The 19171-nt window shown below is 35.0% G+C and overlaps 2 protein-coding genes across 2 annotated transcripts in view; both read right to left on the minus strand.

The window, feature by feature from the left end:
* Window positions 1-338: 338 nt before the first annotated feature.
* The window catches only part of RPS6KA3 (ribosomal protein S6 kinase A3), a 68807-nt gene continuing 49974 nt past the window's right edge, over window positions 339-19171 (minus strand). Inside the window, exons 5-11 of the mRNA XM_037822118.1 lie at window positions 16015-16096; window positions 5863-5943; window positions 4980-5059; window positions 4282-4388; window positions 1410-1447; window positions 1060-1202; window positions 339-491 (exon numbers count right to left, since the gene is read on the minus strand). Of these exons, the coding sequence (XP_037678046.1) occupies window positions 417-491; window positions 1060-1202; window positions 1410-1447; window positions 4282-4388; window positions 4980-5059; window positions 5863-5943; window positions 16015-16096 (606 nt within the window). The 3' untranslated portion in view covers window positions 339-416. The remainder of the gene's footprint in view (window positions 492-1059; window positions 1203-1409; window positions 1448-4281; window positions 4389-4979; window positions 5060-5862; window positions 5944-16014; window positions 16097-19171) is intronic.
* LOC119522736 (heterogeneous nuclear ribonucleoprotein A1-like) lies at window positions 10578-11958 on the minus strand. Its single transcript, XM_037821349.1, has one exon. The coding sequence runs from the start codon at window positions 11756-11758 to the stop codon at window positions 10859-10861; it is 900 nt and encodes a 299-aa protein (XP_037677277.1). The 5' UTR covers window positions 11759-11958; the 3' UTR covers window positions 10578-10858.

Genomic DNA, 19171 nt, shown 5'->3' on the forward strand with positions numbered 1-19171 from the left:
GCTGGCAGCTCTCAGATTCTCCGGTGTTTGGTCTCAGTCTATCTATGGTTGGAATCTGGATCAGTAGAATGAGTTTCCGATAAGAGCAGCCACTGCAGTTCTCCCTTCTCCTTCCCGGAGCTGACAGCCCTTCCTCCCACGGGACCGAGCCTGGCAGGGAGGGGCGCGGGTCCCCTGGCTGCAAAAACTTACAGATTTCGCTGATCTCAGCAGTTCGACATTTTCATGAGTGTTGTATGAAGTATGCCCAAAGACAGATTGCTCTGTGGTGTCCAGTCCACGCAGTTCCTGGCTTTTTACCCACTTTCCTGGAGGAGTAACTAAAACCTACAGCTCACCAGTCTGCCATCTTGCCCCGCCTCCCGAGGCATTTATTTTTAAACCTCATCAAAATATACACACACATTAGGGAGTACTTACTTAAGAATCATAGTCATTGTTTCTTTTCGATCTTTCCCTTGGAAAGGTAGTGTACCAGTGAGCATTTCAAACTATAAAAAAGTAAAATCATCAATGGTATTAGCCACTAAGTATAAAATCACAAGGCCTCACGTTAATTACAACTAAATCTTCTAAAAATGCTACATAATAAAACAAACAAGTGATTTATATTTCTACCACTCATTACTGAAATTCTTGATGATTCTTAAAAGACAACCAAGCTATAGTTCTTTTGCAGAAATTAATCATATTTTAAATGGCAATTTAAAAGTATACGTGTGTGAAAAATTTTACAGATATGCCAATTTCATATGAACTTATTTTATTTTTAAGAGTCACTTATTAATAGATTTCTGAACCAGGTTTTCCCATAGAGTAAATCTTGTTAATTGTTACTATTTGCAGAAAATATAGGGTAATACATTTGTGCCTTTTCAAATTAAGAAGAGATGGAAGCAAGTGATGTGCTCCTTCCACACTGCATGTGATAATTTTTCTTGGTTAGTTATTACATATTCTACAAAATACAGAAAATATAAACACCAGTTCTCTCTCATAACATTCACTGCTGATCCTCATATAACAAACAAAACTAAACTAAACAACCCAAAACCTTACCATTAACACACCAAAAGACCACCAATCGGCACTTTGAGTATGACCTCGACGATTAACTACTTCTGGAGCCATATATTCCACAGTTCCACAAAAAGAATACGCCTTCTTTTCATGGTCAATAGACTCTTTACTTAGGCCAAAATCTGCCAAAATACATATCAAATTCATTAAATATTCTACAGTAATTTGCACATGAAAATTTTAAACTTCGAGTTCCAACATTTACATTATTTTAAAATTCCAAGTTTTTAGTACGAATAATGCATTACTCAATATTTGTTCCATAATCAACCTTAAAGGAAATGATATAGGGTAGGAAAGAATACTTTTAATAAAATGAGGATTTTTACCTGTTAACTTGATGTGACCTTCTTCATCGAGAAGTATGCTGAAAGAGAAAGTCAGAAAACCTTTTAAAGCCGCTAAATAGATACATCCTTAAGTATCAGACCACCACACATTCATTCTAAAATATCACTTGAAGTTGTGAATAAGAAGGCAAAGGTAAAAGAGGAAAATACTTATTTTTTGTATATATATATACATACACATATAACAAAATCCCAAAGGCAAAGCCATAAACTTGTATTAATGTGCCAGAGGCACCTATAAACTATTAGGAAAAGAACTCCAAAACGTATATTCTTCCAAGCTGCACTTTCTAATGTCTTTCCGAAGAGGTGGCCTAGTTAAACGGCCTAGTTTAACTACCTAGTGCTTGCTCACCATAGAGAGAGGGTCCACACAATTAAGTCAAATCGACTGGAGTTTTCATTCTCTTGGTCATTTTTAAGGCATGTGACTCAGTCATTCTTTCCTAGATTTTCTTTTCTTCTGACATGGCCTACACAATTCACTTCTCATCAAAATATCACCTTCCGTACCATCCTTCACTCCTTTTCTTTCACTGACCCATCCATTCTCTGTATACATTCTCTAGTGTTTTCTCTCTTTCTCAGTCAACAATGAGCTCCTAGATGGTTGTGACCTTATTCACTTTTGTAGCCCAGTGTCTTGTGGAATATAAATAAGAAACGTTTGTTGAACAAATGGGCGAGGTTCCTCAGGTAGGTTGGGGTTAGTCTGCAAAGGGCCTCATAAGGCATTCCAAATAGTTTGCATTTCTTCCCAAGGACAAAGGACATCACACAAGGTTTACATGCATGCAGGAATAGAGGTAATCACACCTACGAATTTAGAAAACAATTTAGAGAGAAAAATAAAAGACATTTAGTGAGCTCTTAGATATGGGTCATGATAAAGGAGAACTAACGGAGACAGGCACTCAGGTTTCTGGCTTGAGCAGCTATTTGAGTGGAGAGTAATGCCATTAATTTAGGAGCCATAGAAAGAAGTAAGTACCAAGCTGTAGGCCAACAATTTTATTTCTTGCTAGGTATTTTAGTCCACTGTCTAATAAATACAAGAAAGACAGTTTTAAAACAAAACAAAACAAACTTTAAATCATTCTTTATACTTTTGAGAGGAAAAAAAGAACAAAGAAAATACGGCTAAAAGGGCATTACTTATGCCTTCTACAGCATCTATATTCTTTTAAGATAACCATGTTCACACTTTATATTTGAAAGAAAAAGTCAACTGTATTACTTTCAAAAAGCAAGGTTCCCTTTCAACACTTATTTTTAGCAATATTTCTTATAACAGAGTTCTAGTTTAAAAGAATCTGGAAAACCCCTTACAGTCCATAAAACATTTGGTCTAAAACTTTTAAATTTTCCCAAGTCCAATTAAATATTATTTCAAGTTAACAGAATCATGTAGATACTTATGTGAACAATCTCACTATAAGCGATCTTACCTCCATTTGATGTTATTCAACCCATGCTTTATACATGATATTATGACCAGTGCTAATACAATGGTCTATAACAAATATGTTTAATCAAGTGATATAAAACACTAACATATTTTTCTTACGAATATTTAATCTTATGTTTATGGCAATTTTTTTCTTGTAAAGACGATATATTGAATATTTATTCTCACCAGGAATTATATTTTATGTCATGATAATTAGAAGTTGGGAAAATGAGAGAAACTGAGTAATTATTTGGGGAATAAAAATAGAACCATATAAAACTTACCTGAAAACAAAATATACAGAAAACAAACATAAAACATGAAAGCAAAACAATTTCTAAATGATCCCTCATCAAGATTCCAAAGCAGCATTTCTCTATTTCCTATTGCAATTATAGTTTTAACTTTTGCATGTAACATTTTAAAGTAAGCAACATGCAAAATTTTTGATAAAGATGTCGGTTGCAGAACTCTGTGAATATACTAAAAACCACTGAATTGTACACTTTGAATAGATGAATGATATGGTATGTGAATTATACATCACATAATGTATAATATTTTTTGATATACAAAGTTATTAAATTTTTTTGATAGAGCAAGGCTCTTTTTATACTTAAAAAAGAAAAAAGCTTTCTTACTCCAACTGGTAGATAATACACATAGGCAAATTGAAACACAGAAGTGTGTGCAATTTAAATAATATCAGCTTCTTAATAACTGCTACTTTAAGAGTTATGGGATATTTGTGCAGTTTGCTCTTAAAATTTGGAATTATGTGAAGAAGAAAACTTTCAATAAATAGTGTTTTGGGGAAAGGGTTAACTCTACACAGTCTCTCATACCAAAAAATTTCTGATGTAGTTAAAAGTTAAAAAATGAAACTATAATATTAAAAGAAAAATATCTGATGATGGGGTTCGGAAAGCCTTTCTAAGAGTAAAAGTTACAGAAGAAATCATAAGGAAATTTCTCACTGAAAAAAAAATAATTGTGTAGGTTAAAATAACAAATTTAAAATTAAAAGACAAACTGGAAAATATATTTGCAATGACAATCAAATGGTTAAAAATCTTAATTTGTAAAGATCTTTTACAAATCAATGAGAAAAAGTAACATCTCAAGAGAAAAATAGGCAAAGACCATGAAGAGATTTCACACAAAAATACAAACTGCCAATAAACATATGAACAAAGATTTCAACTTCATTAAAAATAAAAAATTAATGCAAGATAACATCTTTCAATTAACAGAGATTAGAAAAGTCTGAGAATACATCGTGTTAGCATAGGTATGAAACACAGGCACTCTAATCCAATACTTGTGGGGCTTCTATTAAATTATTTTATTATCTCCTAAATAATACTACATTGTATTCAACTTAGCAGCACAATTCCTTACTTTTCTGGTTTTAAGTCTCTATAGATTATTCCCAGGCTATGAAGATGATCTAAAGCAAGTGCAAGTTCAGCCAAGTAGAATTTGACATCTTCTTCTGTGAACATCACCTAAAATAAAAGAATAATTTTTGTCTTGATTTTCTTTTTGTGTCTGTTATTTTTATTTAAAGTTCCACCTTAGAATTTAAACATCTAAAAAATACAAATATGCTCATTACACTTAAAGTTTTAGCCACCATTTACTTAGGAAAGGAATTTGCAAAAATGATCTAATCAGTCAACTAATCACTTAATAAATGCACTGTGGAGGAAATAATTTTACATTTTGTTAAGCAATAACTATATTCCAGTTGTGCCACTGTTGTCCCACCAAGGAGCATTTTAGAAATGAAAAGTGATCTTTAAAATATATGTTGAATTCCCATTACAAATTGTTTAAGGATACCTTGTTGATAATTATTGTTTTTGAATTATAACTAAAAGAAGCAGGGTTACGACAAAGACCGTTTGTCAATTTAACGTCCTACTTCCAGAATAAATTCAAAAGTTAGGAAAAGAACTGTTTTCTTGCTCTGATTCATTGATGTAAGAATCTTGTGCCACTAGAGAAAATACAATAGGCATAATATTGAAATATAACAAAGCTTTAGTTGGAACAGGATGTGTATAAACAGATAAAAATAGAGATTAATTATATACCTCTTTGGATAAGCGTGTAAACAAATCTCCTCCCCTGAGAAAATCCAAAATAAGATACAGCTTCCCTTCAGTTTGAAAAGCTGAATGAAGAAATGAAAATTTCCATTTAATCCATCTTGGTTCATTTTTTATATTTACATTAACTCATTCACAAATTAATATAACCTTTAGCAAATTAATGATTATATTGTAGATAAAAACTGATTTTTATTTAGAAGAGAACCACTGATTTCTCTTAGTTTCCATGTGGAAATGTTAAATGCAGTGTTTCTTATTATGGAACCATTAGAACATCTGTTTAGATTTTCTTTAGACAAAAGTCTCTCAGGAATACAATAGTTCCAAAACATGTGATCAATAAGAAAAACTCCCAACAGAAAAAGGCTTACTTGACCATGAAATAAAATACAAAAACCATGCACTGACCACAGAAAAAGTGAGGGTTGGTTAGATTTAATTGCACATAATAAGAATCATCACACCTTTACCCACTGAGAAAAAGCACAAGGCTTTGGGGAAAAGAAAGGTGAAAACAGTTTCAGGATCCTTCATTCCAGCTAGGAAGCTTTCTTTCTTTTAAGTTGGGCTAACATGTATGGACTATACAATGCTGGTCCACTATTATTAATAAAAAGGCAACCATTATTATTACCTGTTCCTAAGGCTACCACTGAGAAACTAACTTTATAATGTTTAAAAGCAACACAAGCCAATGCAATAAAACCTTCAAAAGTTTGCCTAAGAAGTAATGCTTCAATTTCCATGACTTTATATATGTGTCTGCTAAACACATAGATATAAACAAATAAATATTTATATATTTTGGTATACCTGAATGCAAGCAGGGAGTGAGGGATGAGGTGAAAAGTGGCTCATAACTTACCATAATGCAACTTGACAATAAAAGGATGATTAACTTCTACTAAGATATCACGTTCCATTTTTGTCCGTACACGATCTCGAACTGTAAAACATTACACATATGGCTACATTACAATAGTTTTCAAAGATGAATTCTTTTTGACACCTATATTCCAATTTTCAAAAAAGTTACTTATTCAAAATCGTTGAGCCTCCATTACCTCTCATCTATAAAATAAGGATGACATCACTGTACCTGTGAAGATCATGCGCCCATTAGAGATAAGGTTTGTACATCTCAGAGCTTGGTATGTAAGATCTATTCAATTTAATTGTAGCTATCATTGTTATATCAAAAAGTAGCACCAGGATCAAAACAGCAAGGTACTGGCACATGACAGATATATAGATCAATGGAATGGAACTGAGAGTTCAGAAATAGACCCTCACATCTATGGCCAATTGATTTTTGACAAGGCTGCCAAGTCCACTCAATTGGGAAAGAATAGTCTCATCAACAAATTGTGCTGGGAGAACTGGATACTCATATGCAAAAGAATTAACAGGGACCTCTACCTCATACCATATACAAAAATTAATTCAAAAATGGATCAAGGACCTAAATATAAGAATCAGGACTATAAAATTCCTATAAGACAATGTAGGGAAGCATCTTCAGGATCTTGTGTCAGGGAATGGTTTCTTCGACTTTACACCCAAAGCACAAGCAACAACAACAACAAAATAGATAAATGGGACTTCATCAAAATTAAAAACTCTGTACATCATAGGACTTTACCATAAAAGTAAAAAGACAACTTACTCAATGGAAGAAAATATTTAGAAAACACATATCTGATAAGGGTTTAACATCCAGAATATATGAAGAAATCCTATAACTCAACATTATAAACAAACAACCCAAGCAAAAAACAGGCAAAAGACCTGAATAGACATTTCTTCAAAGAGGATATACAAATGGTCAAAAAACACAAAGTAGCTACAAAAAAAAATATCCTATTTTTCCTATTCTATCAGTTTTCTAAACCCAACTGGGAAATTTTGGTGCCACTAACTGAAAATGATGTCTTTGCAGCTTTGTCCTTCAACTGGCTTGCCCAGTTGAGGCATACAATTCATTATCAGCTTCTGATTTCATTATCTTCTATCACTGCAACTCTGATGTCTCCCTTATTATATCAAACAGGCCCTTTCTATTATTTACACGAATGAAGTTTATCACTTAGGCTTGCCAATCATTCTGTTCCAGTCTAGTCCAGATCTGCCCTTTTTCCACTGCTACCCAGACATTCTTGGATTAGGTTCCTATAACCTTAAAGCTGGATTCTAAATTTCTACCTCTTTCAATAACTATATAAAACTTACGAAGTTTACCATTTTAAAATCACTCCTCTGCTCAGGAAGCTAGCAAAAATATACTCACAATGAAAAGAACAATTATTTGGGAGTGAAGAACTATAATTTAGTGGCTATGCTAATAACTAGGTAAATTACCTTGGCGAAATAATTTAATTTCTCAAGGACTTCCTATTTACTACTTTAGAAAATAAGGGGCCAGAACAAGATGATTCGATTATGATTATCTTATGAGATAGTTTTCTTTTCAGCTTTTCCCTGTAACATTGATGAGGGCTTTGTTTAGTTGAAAATGAGCAGCCAAATTCACTCACTAAAGAATTCCTTCATTTTGTCTGAAATAGGATTGTGTAAAAATTCTAATCTGGTTTCTTTTGCTTTTGTAAAGACCTAGTGACAAATATAAATCAACCTATACTCAGGAATTTTGATTAGTATACACTGGTTCAGAAGAAAGCATGTTTTATATTGGTAGTTAAACGCTAGTCCCTAAAATAGAATTGGTTAATACTGACTCATGCTGGCAAAGCAACAACACTGCTGTGAAATAATTTTTCTTATTTAGAAGTTATTAGATTTAAATCCTCCTTGACTAGAACATGAGAGTGAGCAAGAAGAAATACTGTTTATGTTTCTAAGATTGTGTATTAGGAAACTGTTTTAAGCAACCGTTTACAAAACCTTTGAAGGCCAAAGACCACTTTAGTAGGACAAAAGCCCCATAAACTCAGCCTAATGTCACTGACTTCATGTTGACTCCACTTATAGTATTAATATGAACTTTAAAATGGGAAAACCAACTTCTGGTTAAACATGGATGTTGTACTCTCTCCTTTCTTCCAAAACTCCACTGAAATGACAATAATGGGAAAATTATGCATAAACTCACAAGGACAAAGAACAGGAGAAGAAGCAGTAACAATAAGATGAGTAAGTGGTTAACATAACAGATCAGAGAAACCTGCAATCTAAGCCTAAGGGAAGGAAGCCAATGAGAAATAAGCAATTTCGTGCCACAGGAACCCTTTTCAACCAGTATTTTAGTACCTCACTCTTAAATAAGGAACGGACAGCAAAGACCCCCAGACAATTGAGGAAAGGCTCTAACATGAAAAACATATGAAAATAAACAGAAAAAAGGAATAAAGGGAAACAATGTAAGAAACAGAAGAAAACTTAAAACAAAACCCAACCTTGTAATTTATATCCTCTGAGAAAGGAAAGAAGATAGGAATCCATGAAACAAGAACAAGAAGCTTTAAAAGGGGGAGGAGGGAGGGACTGTAGTAAGGTTATCTTCAACAAATAAATTACAAAATAAAAAAGAAAAGAAATAGCAACAGAGTTTAAAGATTAAAAGACTTAAGAATATATCTCAATAAAATGATGATTAAAAAAAAAATGTGGTATATACACACGATGGAATACTACGTGGCAGTAAGAAGGAACGATCTGGTGAAACATATGACAACATGGATGACCCTTGAAGACATAATGCTGAGCGAAATAAGCCAGGCACAAAAAGAGAAATATTATATGCTACCACTAATGTGAACTTTGAAAAATGTAAAACAAATGGTTTATAATGTAGAATGTAGGGGAACTAGCAGTAGAGAGCAATTAAGGAAGGGGGAACAATAATCCAAGAAGAACAGATAAGCTATTTAACGTTCTGGGGATGCACAGAAATGACTATGGTCTGTTAATTTCTGATGGATATAGTAGGAACAAGTTCACAGAAATGTTGCTATATTATGTAACTTTCTTGGGGTAAAGTAGGAACATGTTGGAAGTTAAGCAGTTATCTTAGGTTAGTTGTCTTTTTCTTACTCCCTTGTTATGGTCTCTTTGAAATGTTCTTTTATTGTATGTTTGTTTTCTTTTTAACTTTTTTTTCATACAGTTGATTTAAAAAAAAGAAGGGAAAGTTAAAAAAAAAAAAAAAAGAAAAACAAGGAAAAAAAAAAAAAAGATGTAGTGCCCCCTTGAGGAGCCTGTGGAGAATGCAGGGGTATTCGCCTACCCCACCTCCATGGTTGCTAACATGACCACAGACATAGGGGACTGGTGGTTTGATGGGTTGAGCCCTCTACCATAAGTTTTACCCTTGGGAAGACGGTTGCTGCAAAGGAGAGGCTAGGCCTCCCTATATTTGTGCCTAAGAGTCTCCTCCTGAATGCCTCTTTGTTGCTCAGATGTGGCCCTCTCTCTCTGGCTAAGCCAACTTGAAAGGTGACATCACTGCCCTCCCCCCTACGTGGGATCAGACACCCAGGGGAGTGAATCTCCCTGGCAACGTAGAATATGACTCCCGGGGAGGAATGTAGACCCGGCATCGTGGGACGGAGAACATCTTGACCAAAAGGGGGATGTGAAAGGAAATGAAATAAGCTTCAGTGGCAGAGAGATTCCAAAACGAGCCGAGAGATCACTCTGGTGGGCACTCTTACGCACACTTTAGACAACCCTTTTTAGGTTCTAAAGAATTGGGGTGGCTGGTGGTGGATACCTGAAACTATCAAACTACAACCCAGAACCCATGAATCTCGAAGACAGTTGTATAAAAATGTAGCTTATGAGGGGTGACAATGGGATTGGGAAAGCCAAAAGGACCAAACTCCACTTTGTCTAGTTTATGGATGGATGTGTAGAAAAGTAGGGGAAGGAAACAAACAGACAAAGGTACCCAGTGTTCTTTTTTACTTCAATTGCTCTTTTTCACTCTAATTATTATTCTTGTTATTTTTGTGTGTGTGCTAATGAAGGTGTCAGGGATTGATTTAGGTGATGAATGTACAACTATGTAATGGTACTGTAAACAATCGAAAGTACAATTTGTTTTGTATGACTGCGTGGTATGTGAATATATCTCAATAAAATGATGATTAAAAAAAAAAAAAAATAAAGACTTAAGAGACATCAAGCAATTGCAAAGTATAGACCTTATTTGGATCCTGATTCAAACAAACTGAAAAGAGAATGAATTATAACATTAGGGACAACTAGAAATTTGAACACTGACTGGATATTTTAATGTTAATTTTAAAGGTATAATGATAGGGTGGTATTATTTCTTTTAAAAGTCTTTATCTTTTAGAGATAAATGCTGAAATATTTACAGGAAAAAATTATACAGTGTCTGGGGTTTGCTTTGAAATAACAAAGGTGGGTGTTCTGGTTTGAATCTATTATGTATCCCAGAGAAGCCTATGTTTTTTTTTTTTTTTTTTTTTAAAAAAAAGACACATTTATTCAGCGTCATGATCAGACTATTACATTTAGCAATCAACAGCATGGGTGCAAAAAAAAAATCTATATTAAAACCCTTTGTTGGAATGCTTTACACTTTCCACAGAACAGAAACTAAAATAACCTGTTATACAATTAGTCACAAATACAGTCCTCGTGTTTTTTTTTTTGCCCATACACATGAGTATTGTCTAAAACATGTCTTCTTTGTAGCAGCTAGGCCCTGCCACCACTGTGCTTGGCTGAGTTCACAAATCTGTTGTAACCTGTAGCTTCCCTGTCACTTCTCTGGCTCTCCTCTCCTGCTAAGCTTTGTTTCCAGGCAGTAATTAAAACCTTCTGCCACTGCCATATCTACTGCTGCTGCTGGAACCGCCACAGCCACCTTGGTTTCATGGTTTGGCAAAGTATTGGCCTCCACCACCATAAGGGCCAGAGCTTCTGCCTCCAAAGTTTCCTCCCTTCATGGGTCCAAAATTTGAAGACTGATTGTTGTAACTGCCAAAATCATTGTAGCTTCCGCCACCTCCAAAATTGCTTCCATCATTACCAAATCCATTATAGCCATCCCCACTGCTACCATATCTACCACCATCTTGGCTGCCACCAAAGCCACCACGACCACTGAAGTTTCCTCCTTGACCAAAGTTGTCATTCCCACCAAAACCACCTCCGCGACCACCACCGAAGTTTCCAGAACCACTTCGACCTCTTTGGCTGGATGAAGCACTGGCCATCTCTTGTTTAGACAGGGCTTTTCTTACTTCACAGTTGTGGCCATTCACAGTATGGTATTTCTGAATGACAATCTTATCCACAGAGTCATGGTCGTCAAAGGTTACAAAAGCAAAGCCTCTCTTCTTGCCACTGCCTCGGTCAGTCATGATTTCAATTACTTCAATCTTCCTATACTGCTCAAAATAATCTCTTAGGTGATGTTCTTCAGTGTCTTCTTTAATGCCACCAACAAAGATCTTTTTCACAGTTAAGTGGGCACCTGGTCTTTGAGAGTCTTCTCTTGAGACAGCCCTCTTTGGTTCCACAACTCTTCCATCCACCTTATGTGGCCTTGCATTCATGGCTGCATCCACCTCCTCCACAGTAGAGTACGTGACAAACCCAAAGCCTCTGGAGCGTTTGGTGTTTGGATCTCTCATTACCACACAGTCCGTGAGCGTTCCCCATTGCTCAAAATGGCTCCTCAGACTTTCATCAGTTGTTTCAAAGCTTAGCCACCCGATGAAAAGTTTCCGCAGCTGTTCAGGCTCTTTAGGAGACTCTGACTTAGACATGACGGCAGTGGGAGGAAAGAATTCAACGATGTTTCCTCAGCAGCGTCCACGGGCAGAAAGGAGTAAGCTAACGAATCTATCTCGCCTATGTTCTTTTAATCGAATCTTGTGGGGGCAGACCCATCATGGGTGGGAACTTTTGATTAGGTTGTTTCCGTAGAGATGTGACCTACCCAATTCAAGGTGGGTTTTAATCCTTTACTGGAGTCCTCCAAGAGAGGTCATGGAGAGAGAGCTTAGAAAGAAAACACCATGGGAGAAGCAAGAAGGACCCACAGGAGAAGCTAAGAGAGACAGAAACCCAGAGACATTTTGGAGAGAGCCATTTTGAAACCAGAACCCAGGAGAAGAAGGACCAGCAGATGTCACCATGTGCCTTCCCATGTGAAAGAGAAATCCCGGATGCCATTGGTCTTTTCTCAGAGAAGGTATCTACCTCTTGATGCCTTAATTTGGACATTTTCATGGCCCTAGAACTGTAAATTGGCAACCTAATAAATCCCCATTGAAAATGCAACTGGTATATTGCATTCCAGCACTTTAGCAAATCAAAATAGTGGGGAAGAAGGAGAACATAGATAAAAAAAATTGACCATAAGTCAATAAATGCTGAAGCAGAGAGAAGGGTATATGGGGTGTCACTATATTCTTTCTGTTTCTTTTTGCAAATGTTGGCATTTTCCCTAACAAAAAGTTTTAAAATATGGAATAGTCAGAAAACAAGGAAAATCTAGGAATTTAAAAAATGGATGGTAGAAGTAAAAAGCTCAATAGAAGTGTTAGAAGATAGTTGATGAAATTTCCCAGAAAATAGGAGACAAAAATGGAAAATAGGAGAGGGAAAAATAAGAAAATTCAGGAATAATCTAGGAGGCCCAACATATCCAAAGAGTAATAGCTAAAAAATGGCAAAGAAATGACAAAGATTTTTCCAAATCTGAAGAAATGAGTTTTTAGATTGAAAGAGACCACCCCATATCTGATATGACGAAAACTATAAAAAATATACAGTGAAGAATACCACTATATAAATTTCAGAATATCAGGGATAAAGAGTGAAGACTTCCCAAGAGGAAAAGCAGCTCACACACAAAGCACTGGGAATCAGAATGGCAATAAACTTCATATTTGAACACAGGAAACTAGAAGACAATGGAAATGATGCCTTCAAATATCTGGGGGAAAATTATTTCTGACCTAGAATTTTATACACAGCCAAATTATAAAGTAAGTGAGGGGGTAGAATAAAGGCATTTTCAGGCATGCAAGGTCACAAAGAATTTACTGTCCTTTCATCCTTTCTGAGGTTGGAACTACTGGAAGATGTGTTCTACTGAAACTAGAAAGTAAGTTGAGAAAAAAGGTACATACAGAATATAGGAAAAGAGATCTAATACAGGAAAAATGTGAAGGAAATGTGACTCTGGTATACTATTTGGCTCAGCTAAGAACAATTTTTATAAAGCTATAATAACGAAAACATTATTGGGAGGATAAAAAAAGGGAATTGTGTACTGGTGGTAGTATAAAGAACTTAATCCTAATTTTCTATGTTCAAAAATTAATAGATATGTCTCTAAGTGAAAACAATCAAGGAACTGCAATACAAGGAAATAAATATGAAGGTAAATGGAAGCAGCAGCAGCTAAAAAGATGAAAGTTAATTGCCTTCGGGGGTCAAGAATTGCAATAGGGAGGATGGTGGGTAAGACACTGCTATTTTACATTTTAAGACTATACAGGTACTTGATTAAAATAAAGGTTAAATTTAAAAACCTATTAAGAATTATCTAGCAGCCTACACTTCTGATAAATCAAATATTTTTACTTTTCTAGGATCCCTTCAATATCTTATGTCTATATAATTTTACATACTTGTAGTAGACAAATTTGCTCTAGTTATACTTATATATTTTCCTTAAGTTAATTTTTGTGATATTTAAAATGCTTCTTTTCAATGATATCCTATTAAGTGGATACTGTAATTTTATAAACATTCCCGTTTTTCAATGTTTGTGATTTCTAAATTTTTACTATTGTAAATTCTGTTGCAACAAGAATTTTCAAGCACATGATTTCCTTCTTTGAGATGATTTCCTCTGATTAAATTAGCAATGGTAATGGTTCTTTGTATTTATTGCAAAACTGCTTTCCAATTTCTGTTGCCATCATATGAAACAGTAACTCACTATCTTAATATGTATTTCTTTGAGTATCAGCAAAACTGAACATTTTCCCAAAGAGTGATTATTTTATCACCTTGTGTAAAATTTACTCTGAAATCCTTTTTGTGGAAGATGTAATGTTATTTCTTCTCAATTCCTAACTCCATCATCCCCTTTACATTTACTAGTTGGAATTCTACTGCAAGGAAGAGCTTTCCCTTCTCCCCATTAATTGATATAAATTAATTTCTTTAATTTTTATCAATATAGACTCACGGAGTCTTACTTTCTTCAGTGGTTTACAACCTCTCAATATCACTGATTATTGCAATGCTCAAACTGTCCCTGATTTGGCCAGTGGGAGCCCTGTAACCAACTCCCTATATTAATATTTTGTAATATTTGAGGCAAATATTTTCCTGTCTGTTTTCCAACTTATACTATTTTTTATTGTACGAAAGGTTGAATTTTTTGTACTGTCACATTTGTAACTTACTCAATAACCCTTCTGCAAGTTTCTTAGATGTGTTAAGTTTTAGAATTCAGATAGATTGGTATTTACTACCATATAGTTTAAGAGAGGACTCTAATTTTTTTCCAGGTTGCTCAGCAGGATTTCAAACAAAATTTATTAAACAATTACTTAATTCTCCCATGGGTTCTACATTATCTGCTTTGTCATATAGCACAGCAGGGACTCAATATTCTTGCAACAAATATATTAAAAATTTGAAAAAATAATCCTTTTTGTACAATTTTGTTCCACTGGTCTGTATGTCTGTAATATTCCCCTCAATAAAACACACAGAATTATTGCTGCTTTAAATACATTTTAATACCTGACAGAACTTGTTCTCATCTCATTATTCTTTTTCAGAATACTCTTTAAGATATATCTTTTTTTCAAATGAAATTGTGAATCATTTTGTTACGTTTCAAGAAAAATGCAACTGGAGTTTTGATATTAAGTGAATTGGAGAGCTAGAGAAGAATTCAGATTCTTAATATTTAGCCTACTCTAAAAGGAATTGGGCATTTATTCCCTTTTCTGATAACATTTTGATTTTTCAGAGTTTTGTAGTTTCCTTTGCATACATTATACATAACACAAATTCTGTTAAATACATGAAAACAAACTTTACTTTTGTTGCTTTTATGAATGAACCCTCTCATATAAGTTTCATCTATGCAGTTTTATAACATGGGATTCATGAGAATAAAGTCATAAAACTGGTGATGTAAAGTTAGGGCACTGCAGATATAATTCCCTGGTCCTAGCAAGAATGAAGTTAAGTGGTATGCCATAGAGTAGAGATTGCATAGGACAGAAAATACACTGAAAAGACTGGAAGAAAGGACAGTGTTTACAGACAAGGTTAAGTTTTTTTGGATAATGATAATATCCAGGGTGGGTAACTAAATAGTAAGAATAACATCAGAAACAGTAAATAATCATGCAAATAGTCCTTCCAGAATATTTTTAAAGGCTTTAGAGATTACAGGTAAACTGAAGAGGAAAAACTTGATATTAGGAATCAATACACAAAACATTTAGAGATTAGGTGGTAAAATAAGTGATACTACTAAATTCAAGGAAGATTAAAGAATTTTAACACCTACGTACAATTTCTTTTAAAAGACTTTTTACCTAGAAGAGCCAAATGCTACATTTGATTTTTCAGACTCACACGCTCAGAATAAAAATTTATTTGGAGACCAAAAGTCAAGATGATTAAGTCTTACAATAAAAGTTATTTTGCACCCAGTAAATCTGGATTTTTTGAAACATTAAAATAATTATATCAATTTGAAGATGAATCAAACCCAATTTTAGGCCTCCAAACTTCTACTTGCCTAAAGCCCAAGGTGAATTTACAATACTTCTTATAATAATATGGCAACTCTGCTTCTCACTAGCCATGTGATTCCTAGTCCAATAGGAAAAATTTACTAAGAGAAAGTCTAAATTTAAAGACGGTAAAGGAATAGATTCAGAACGTAAAGTTAATGGCCCAGGAGTCATATGAAATCTATTCAGAAATTTCAGTTTGTTTACACTACACGAACATTACAAATAACAGCAGCACTTACCTTTCAGTGTGGCCTTCTTCAATACTTTCATGGCATAAAGCTGTCTAGCATCAGAGCCTGATATTTTTTTAACTAAGAAAACCTGTATTTAACATAAGAGGAAATAAGTTTACAAAGTATCACAAACAATAATACCTTTGTTAAATATAAGATCCCTGCTATCATACAGTTTATTAGACAGTTTCTGATACATTGTAGATGAAGTATTTCCCTTAAAATGTACCAATTATAAACACAACCAAAGTGTATATTAAGTGAATAATTTTTTTTCTTTATGTTGTTTGCCAATTCCCAAAGAGCATGTAACCCATAAGACCAAAAAAAAACATCTTTAAACTAAGTAGCAGTTAGATTGAGAAAAGCCTGACATGTTTAAAAATGCATAGCACTGATGGTGATGGCTCTTCTTAACAAAATAAAAATTCTTCTGGCTCTGTAAAAACTGTTATGTAGGGATTCCCCTTGACTGCAATTTTCTTTTAATACGGTTTATTGATGAATAGTCTTTCCTGTATATGAAAACTGCACGCAAATTTCTCACTGCTGGGCAGAACAATTTAAAAGTGTATTTCCATTGAAGAAGCCTATTCACAAATATTTAATGTGACCGAAGTCAGAATCGCTCCCACCTTTTTAAAATCAAGTGATCACATATACCCAGATAGGAAGAATACAATCTCAAGGTATGTTACTGAGCATCTTGATTTTCCAAATACTTTTGGCTGCTTTCAAAATATAGTTTAAGGTTTATGCTAAATGAATAAAGCCTGCCCTAAATAATTCATGGTCACTATACAAGAAGGCTAATTCAAAACTATCAATAAATCCCTTCTATACATTTTAACCATTCCTTTCATGATCTTTTCCGTGAAACCTTTAAACAGACCTGCTAAATGGACCTGAATTTCAACTCTTTTTCTCCCCTACCCATTCTTTTGTAGCAGCGTTATTGAGCTGCCACAGGTGGGAAGAAGAAAAACAAATACAATCAAAAATTAACTTTAGGGTCATCTCTCAATTATTTGTATCAGTAAGCCAGATTATTAACAAACAAACAAAAAGACTCAACCAACTGATTCCAGGAGCAAGGCAGACTTCCTTACTTGTACCAAACGGAAGCAGCAAAGACCTCAAATCAAGTGAAGAGCATAACTTGCACAGAATTCCTGATGCAGGATGTGCTCCTCTCCTATGATAACCCCTCCCTTCTTTACCATGCCCCACCCTTTAGTTCCTTTCAGCCAGTTAGCAGGGAGGTAAACTAGAGGGAGAAAAGCATTCTTAATTAGGGGCTTCCTAAGGTGCAACGGTATTCAAGTGTTAAAGGTAATCAAAGATTAGCAATATTTTTGAACCAAAATAAATTCTAATTAGGTGGAGATAATTAGGACTTGTCTGATCTTTACTCATTGTTAAGATTCCCTAATCAAACTTCTTTGTTCCATTCTACGAGAAAAATTCTCCTTGTTGACTCCAAATTTTCTTCACCTATTCTTTGAAAGCATCTTAACACTTTTCAGCAATTCTAAATTTTCAAAGTACCTTCACAAGCATTTTAACAGATCATCATGATAATCTGAGTTGCCAGTTAAAACTGGGGTTTAGAGAGCTTAAATAATTTGCCTAGTGTCAGAAGGAGGTATTGGGACAAGAACCAAGTCAGCCACTCAGTCCTCTGCTTCTGTTCCAGGCGCTCTTCACCTGATTCCTCCGGGTGGGTAACCAGCCAGGCATAGCAGGGGTAGCAGCAACCACAGATGTGGACGGGACTTTCCTCCACCAGAGTAGTTCTGACCTTTCTAATTCCCCCTGAAATTATTCTAGACTGACAGGTCATCCCTGCTTCCCTGGCTTAGACTGGCCTTTTAAGATGAGTAAGGAGGAGACACCCTATTTTAATGTTTACTATTTATAGTAAGGTATGTAAGTTACTCTTAAAGAAATAAGGGGAGAAATATGCTAATTCCTAGGATCTTAAATACTGTGTTCCCTGAAAATCTAATGTATAAAAACTAACCCATCTATTTGGGTTTCTCAAGTGGCATGATAATACAATTTAATGCCAGATATTATCTGCTTGGCCTTTTATCATTTAATTCTCACTACCACCCTATGAGGTCAGGACTATTATTGCCTCATTCTTTCCAGAATTATATGCTAGGCACTGAGTTACTGGTTCAATGCCGAGACATGGTACAGGCATGGCCCCTGCACTCTCAGAACATATAGTCTAGTGGGGGAGACAGCCAATAAACAAATAATTACACAAATGAAAAACCAAAATTGTGTAAGTGCTATGAAGATGAGGTATACAATGACCTGAGAGGGTATAATAGAGAAATATGACCTGGTCAGGATGGCAGGGAACACTTGGTTGAGATCATAAGCATGAGAGGAGCTAACCACATGAAGAAGGGGTGGGGATGGGGGTGAGAACAGAGTGTTTCAGGCAGAGGGAACAGCATATGGAGAAGCTTTGTGGTGGGATGGAGCATGGCATGCTTAAGGACTGAAAAGGGCCAGCGTGACCAGAATGCAGATAGTGAAAAGTATATAAACTGATGCTGGAGAGGTAGCTAGAGGCCAGACCAAGAGACTTCTCAGCCATCTTAAGAATTTATCTTTATCCTAAGAGCGAAAAGAGGCTATGGAATGGTTAAGGGGATAGGGTATAAGATTAGTTCATGCCGACTGCCATGTAAATAATGGAGTGAGGCAAGAATGAATCTAGGGAGACCCAGTTAGGAGACTCCTTCAAAAGACCAGGACGATGACCAAAAGGGGGATGTGAAATGAAATGAAATAAAGCTTCAGTGGCTTTATTTCAGTGGCTGAGAGATTTCAAATAGAGTCGAGACATCACTCGACTATATGTTATGCACTATATAGATAACACTTTTGGGTTTTAATGTATTGGAATAGCTAGAAGTAAATACCTGAAACTATCAAACTGCAACCCAGTAGCCTTGACTCTTGAAGACGATTGCATAACAATGTAACTTACAAGGGGTGACAGTGTGATTGTGAAAACCTTGTGGATCGCACTCCCTTTATCTAGTGTATGGATGGATGAGTAGAAAAATGGGGACAAAAACTAAATGAAAATAGGGTGGGATGGAGATGATGATTTGGGTGTTCTTTTTCACTTTTATTTTTT

Source organism: Choloepus didactylus, chromosome X (genome assembly GCF_015220235.1).
Source record: "Choloepus didactylus isolate mChoDid1 chromosome X, mChoDid1.pri, whole genome shotgun sequence".
Classification (NCBI taxonomy): Eukaryota; Metazoa; Chordata; class Mammalia; order Pilosa; family Megalonychidae; genus Choloepus; species Choloepus didactylus.